General features: G+C 48.0%; 1 protein-coding gene across 1 annotated transcript; it reads right to left on the bottom strand.

The window, feature by feature from the left end:
• Window positions 1-1,064: 1,064 nt before the first annotated feature.
• Window positions 1,065-5,715, bottom strand: LOC147709164 (uncharacterized). Its single transcript, XM_086925445.1, has 2 exons — window positions 4,576-5,715; window positions 1,065-1,412 (listed from the first exon to the last, which is right to left on the bottom strand). Exons 1-2 carry the CDS (start codon window positions 5,713-5,715, stop codon window positions 1,065-1,067), a joined length of 1,488 nt encoding a protein of 495 aa, XP_086781571.1.
• Between the last annotated feature and the right edge of the window lie 564 nt (window positions 5,716-6,279).

A 6,279-nucleotide genomic window follows, 5' to 3' on the forward strand; every position in this document is an offset into this window, starting at 1 on the left:
TGAATATGGTGGGTGGTTGGGAGTTAACAGTTGTGAGGGGTTTGACTTGGACCTCTCTGCAGGGTAACCTCAAAATCATTTGCTATCACCCTCTTATTTTTCTGAACCCATATTTTTGGTTTTAGGACTCTGTGCACTTAACCTCTGCTAACCATTGATAAAGCGCTCACTCCCTAAAACATGGTAAAATAGTATTTTCCCCAAATTAGCATGTTTAATTTATTTATAAGTCCCTAGCAATGTGGTATTCCATTTACCCAGGGCCTGTAAATTAAACGGTGCAGTTGGCGAGCAGCACTTATTGTGGCACTCACTGAAGTTGTCCCTTAAAATATATCACAAGTTTGATATTGCAGGTTGAATACAATTTTAAACTGCCAATTCGACTTGGAAAAATAACCCCATTGCCAAGCCTTAAACTCCCCTTTTTATTACATATAAATTAAGCCTAATGCGGGCCATAGCAGCACATAAGACAGGCTGTTTTGTAATTAAAAGATTTTATATACTTTTAAGTTTTACATGTCATGGTAGTGGAAAGTTCACAAATTAGTTGTTTGCTACTGTAAAGCCAACCTCTCCCATAGGATAACATTGGGTTGCCTTATTAAATTAAATACGTAATTGTCCCGTGGGGGTCGGGACGTTGGGATTTGAACTGGGTACTGTCGGTTCTACAGTTGGAGCTGATGAAAAGAGGAACACAGGCGCCTTCAGTAGCGGTTTTAACGAAGGCTTTATTGGGACGTAAGTTTTTTTCATGAAACACAGTCCTGGAAAATTGAGCAAAGAAAAGATATTTTCCTCTTGCGTCGATTCTTTGGCTTCGGGACTTCAGGTGGCCGTATTCCACACCGGGAGTCGTCTTTTTGGTTCCGCTCCGGTACCGGCAAAGAAAAGGAAACGAGGGTAAGGACAAAGTAATGAAGTGATACTTCTCAAGGGACCGGGAGTGAGGGAAGAACCGCCGTGAGCTCGTGCACTAATTAAATCTACCCCTAACAGGTGGGGAAAGGAAGTGCTCGTGCAGGGGCAGAGGGTTTAGGGCTTTTCTACAGGAAAAATCACTGCTGTTTCCTCCACCCGACCCAACCCGCTACCCAGCCCCGTACCTCTTGGAGCCACGCTCCTCCTGTGGGAACGTGGCGGGGCGAAGCATGGAACCGTTGGCCTCCAGGCGTGTCGTTCTCCTTCTGGTCCGAGTCCTGGTAACTCCCGTCGTCTTCCACGTGTACCTCCGCTCCTGGGGAAACGCCGTCCGACGAGGTTTCTGTCCTTCCGGCTTTTGACGCCGTTACGCTCTCAGGGGGTGGAGACTCGTTTCCTTGGTCCGAAGTTTTAAAGGGACCGTCTGAATTACTGATCGGGATCCAGACTGACTCGTCCTCTTCGGTCCATGACGCAGGAGTATTCTGTGGGGACAAGGGGCACAGTAAAAGAGGTGTGGCTGTCCACCATTCTGCAGTAGTCTGAGGTTCCGACACCCGTGCCCCATCACATTCCTTCCCCCTGGCTTCTCCCGTTCGGGGAGAGGGAATACCCTCGAAAGAAAGTCCACGTTACCATTGTCTTTTCCTTTACGGTGTTGAATGGTAAAGGAATACGGTTGAAGGGACAGGAACCACCTCAAGACTCTAGGGTTATGGCTACTGTTTTGATGTATCCAATTCAGGGGCGCATGGTCTGTATGAAGGATGAATGGTTTTCCCTCCAGGTAATATCTAAGCTTTTCTACAGCCCACTGTATGGCCAGGGCCTCCCTTTCAATAGTGGAATACCTGCATTCTCTAGGAAACAGCTTCCTACTTACATACAAAACAGGGTGCTCTATGCCATCTTTGCTAACTTGGGACAGTACAGCACCGATACCCACGTTGGAGGCATCTGTAGCTAGAATATAAGGTTTAGAATGATCAGGAGAGGTCAATATTGGTGCCGTAGTCATGGTGGTTTTTAAGAACTGAAATGCTTTTAAGGACTCTGGTGAGGGTTGCTTAAACTCAATAGGTTTTGTGTCTTTTCTGAGGAGGTCAGTCAAAGGGGCTGCTATCTCAGCAAAGTGAGGTATGAACCTACGGTAGTACCCCACCAGTCCTAGAAAAGCTCGTAGATCTCTTTTGTTAGATGGAAACGGGACGGCTGCTATCGCTCTTACTTTCTCACTTTGGGGAGCTATGGACCCTTCTCCCAAGACATAACCAAGGTAGTTTACAGTGTGAAAGGCGGCTCTTGATTTTTTTGCATTAATGTGAAGTCCCGCTTTCTTTAATGCAGAGAGGATGGTTGTCAGATGCAATAGATGTTCTTTCCAATCTCGGCTGTAAATAACTATATCATCTAAATAGGCCGAGCTGAATGCAGTGTAGGGCTGTAACACTAGGTTCATTAAGCGTTGAAAAGTCGCTGGAGCCCCATGTAACCCAAAGGGCAGAACCGTAAATTCGTAAGCCCCATCATCTGTTACAAAGGCCGTTATTTTCCGATCTTCTTCCCGAAGGGGCACTTGCCAATACCCCTTTGTGAGGTCGATAGTTGTTATATAACGGGCATCACCTATCTTCTCTATCAAATCGTCAACCCTTGGGATAGGGTAGGTATCGAAATGCGACACCGCGTTTAAGGCACGGAAGTCCATACAAAACCGTTTGGACCCATCCGGTTTGGGGATCATCACTATGGGTGACGACCAATGGCTCTGGGATGGCCGTATGACCCCTAGTTGTAGCATATCTTGGACTTCCTTTCGGACCGCATCTTTTCGGGCAGCCAGGATCCTGTACGGTCTTTGTTTCACGACTTTACCGGGCAAAGTCTCTATGCGATGTTCAGCAAGAGTAGTTCTTCCGGGTAGGTCGGAGAAGACGTCAGCAAAGGGTTTCAGCGTCTCGGATAACTCCTCCTTTTCTTGAGTGGACAGCTCGGTATTCACCACTAGTTGGTCCAGGGTTGAAGTCTGGGCCACAGCCGTCTGTCCTACAAAATGTCCCTTCCGAGGCGCTGGTCCAAGCCATTCTTTGAGCATGTTAATGTGGTATGTTTGGGTCTTGGACGGGGACAGGCGTAGCCTATAGGTCGTAAGTCCAATGGTATCAATTATCTGAAATGGCCCTTGCCATTCATGTTTCTGCTTGTTCATGCTAGAAGGCAAAAGCACGAGGGCCCAGCTTCCTTTTTCCAGTTTTCTCAACTTCTTTCCTTTATCGTAGGTTTGTTTGTACCTGTTCTGCTGGACTTCCAAGTTAGAATAGGCTAGCTCTTGTAGCTTCCCTAGTTTGGTTCTTAATTGGGTCGTGTATTCTAACATTGTCTTCTGTTCTTCTGCTTCTTCATTCTCCCACATGTCCTTGGTGATTTCCAACAAGGAACGTGGTATCCTTCCGTATAGGAGCTCAAAGGAGGAACACCCCAGACTACTTTGTTTCTGGGCCATAATAACATATAGGGCTATGGGCAAAAGCCTGTCCCATGAGGGTCCCTCGGCAGACAGCATTTTCTTCAGTGTTGCTTTGAGGGTTTGATTATACCGTTCCACTAGACCATCGGTCTGTGGATGGTACACCAAGGTCTTCAGATGTTTAATATCAAGGGAAGCACAGACCTCTTTCATCAACTTTGAAGTAAATGGAGTTCCCTGATCAGTCAGCACTTCTTTAGGAAATCCTACTCTTGAAAATAATTCCACACATTTTTCAGCGATGGCTGCAGTTGTGGTGGTTCGCAACGGAAAGGCTTCAACAAATCTGGTGGCGTAGTCGACTATCACGAGGGCATACAGGTATCCACGACTCAACTTGGGCAAGGGGCCTATGATGTGGCTGCCGACCCTTTCGAATGGTACTCCAATAATGGGCATCTTTTGTAACGGGGCCATGGATGGTCGACGGGTATTTTGTCGTTGGCAAACTTCACATTTCGCACAATAGTCCTGCACGTCTTTATAGATCCCTGGCCAAAAGAAATGTCTGGTTATGCTATCCGTAGTTTTTTCTTTCTCTGCGTGACCGGCCGTCAGATGGGCATGCGCAAAGAAAAGAACCTGCTCTCTAAAGGACTGGGGTACCAGCAGTTGTAATTCTCCTTCCGCTCTGTTTTGTCTTTACAGTAGGTCGTTTTTAATCAGAAAGCGAGGAAAGGAGGGAGAGGCTAGATCACCAGTAGCATGTGCAGCTTCCCATGCATTGACTAAAGTCCTGTCCTCACTCTGAGCAAAACGAAAGCTTCGATCAATAACCCAAGGCTCGGGGGACAGGTATGAAGGAAGACTATTACTCTGTTTTGTTTGTGATAGGGTCTCTTTAAAAAGGGACAAAAACTCAGGGTTGTCTGTTCCTAAGATCATGTCTTCAGGAAGGGAGTCCACCACCCCTACCCACACTGTACAGGGTTCCCTATTTGGAAGGGCTATAGTAATAGATGCTACAGGGTACGGTTTTACATCTCCATGTACACACCTTATATAAACGGGCCCTTTTGGATTCATCTGTTCTGGCTTAACAAACCGGGTTGAATTACTGATTGCCTGCACCCTGAATCTAGCAAGGCTCTTACAGTGTAACCATTCATCCTCATACTCACGTAGAAGGTGCTGCCCATTTCGGCGGAGTACATCACTGTCCTTGGGAGATAGCCGACCTCCATCGGTTCCTCCGGTGGCTTACGTTTGGGACACATTCTCGCGATATGGCCCCACTCTCCGCATTCGAAGCACTGGGGTCCTTTGTTTGGTGGAAGAATCATACTTGTGGGGCGTAGCAGCCGAGGCAGTTCTGCTCCGCCCTTAGGTTTTTTCTCCATTTTAGATGGCGGAACCACTTTCTGAACTTTTTCCGGCTCCCACGTAAGGGTTTTTGGTTGAGCTCTAGCATATTGGGAAGCCATTTCGATTGCATGTTCTACAGTAAGTCCCACATGTTGACGCAACCAGCGCTGTGTAGCGTAAGGCAAGGCTTCCATGAACTGCTCTAGATATATTTTGTTTAGTATGTCTTCTTTACTGCACAGGTCCGGGCGCAACCATTTGTCGGCTGACATTTTTAACCTAAAAAAGAGAGTCTTTGGGTTCTCACCTTGAATGCCTCTTTCTTTCCTGAACCGCACACGATAGGCCTCCTGATCCAAACCCAAATGGTCCAGGATCACCATTTTGATGGTGGCATAAGGAGTTGTGCCGAGGGGGTTAGCAGCCTGATAGGCTGACTGGGCTTCGCCGGTGAGAAGAGGTGGTAGAAAGAACGGCCATTTCTCTTCTGGCCAACTCAGTGCGCGTGCCGCCCTTTCAAAGTTTATAAGGAAGGCGTCTGGATCTTCACCTGAAACGTATTTCTGTAGGGCCACACCTGGGGGATGGGGGGTATGTACTCTAACCTCCCCTTGGACGACCTGTGGCGAAAGTGTTATACTCTTCAGGCTTTCCAGTTGAGAGGTTATCGTTGTTGTGAACATATCCCGGTCTGCCTGTGCAGACGACATTTGATTTTCCATCGCTTTTTCCAATTTCTCCAGTCCTTTAATGATATGGTCAATTAGGGCCTCCATCTTTTCTTTACAGACGGATGGTGATCCCACTTCTGACACCAGTTGTCCCGTGGGGGTCGGGACGTTGGGATTTGAACTGGGTAATGTCGGTTCTACAGTTGGAGCTGATGAAAAGAGGAACACAGGCGCCTTCAGTAGCGGTTTTAACGAAGGCTTTATTGGGACGTAAGTTTTTTTCATGAAACACAGTCCTGGAAAATTGAGCAAAGAAAAGGTATTTTCCTCTTGCGTCGATTCTTTGGCTTCGGGACTTCAGGTGGCCGTATTCCACACCGGGAGTCGTCTTTTTGGTTCCGCTCCGGTACCGGCAAAGAAAAGGAAACGAGGGTCAGGACAAAGTAATGAAGTGATACTTCTCAAGGGACCGGGAGTGAGGGAAGAACCGCCGTGAGCTTGTGCACTAATTAAATCTACCCCTAACAGGTGGGGAAAGGAAGTGCTCGTGCAGGGGCAGAGGGTTTAGGGCTTTTCTACAGGAAAAATCACTGCTGTTTCCTCCGCCCAACCCAACCCGCTACCCGGCCCGTACCTCTTGGAGCCACGCTCCTCCCGTGGGAACGTGGCGGGGCTAAGCGTGGAACCGTTGGCCTCCAGGCGTGTCGTTCTCCTTCTGGTCCGAGTCCTGGTAACTCCCGTCGTCTTCCATGTGTACCTCCGCTCCTGGGGAAACGCCGTCCGACGAGGTTTCTGTCCTTCCGGCTTTTGACGCCGTTACGCTCTCAGGGGGTGGAGACTCGTTTCCTT

The sequence above is a fragment of the Lissotriton vulgaris genome, chromosome 6, assembly GCF_964263255.1.
Source record: "Lissotriton vulgaris chromosome 6, aLisVul1.2, whole genome shotgun sequence".
Taxonomy (NCBI): Eukaryota; Metazoa; Chordata; class Amphibia; order Caudata; family Salamandridae; genus Lissotriton; species Lissotriton vulgaris.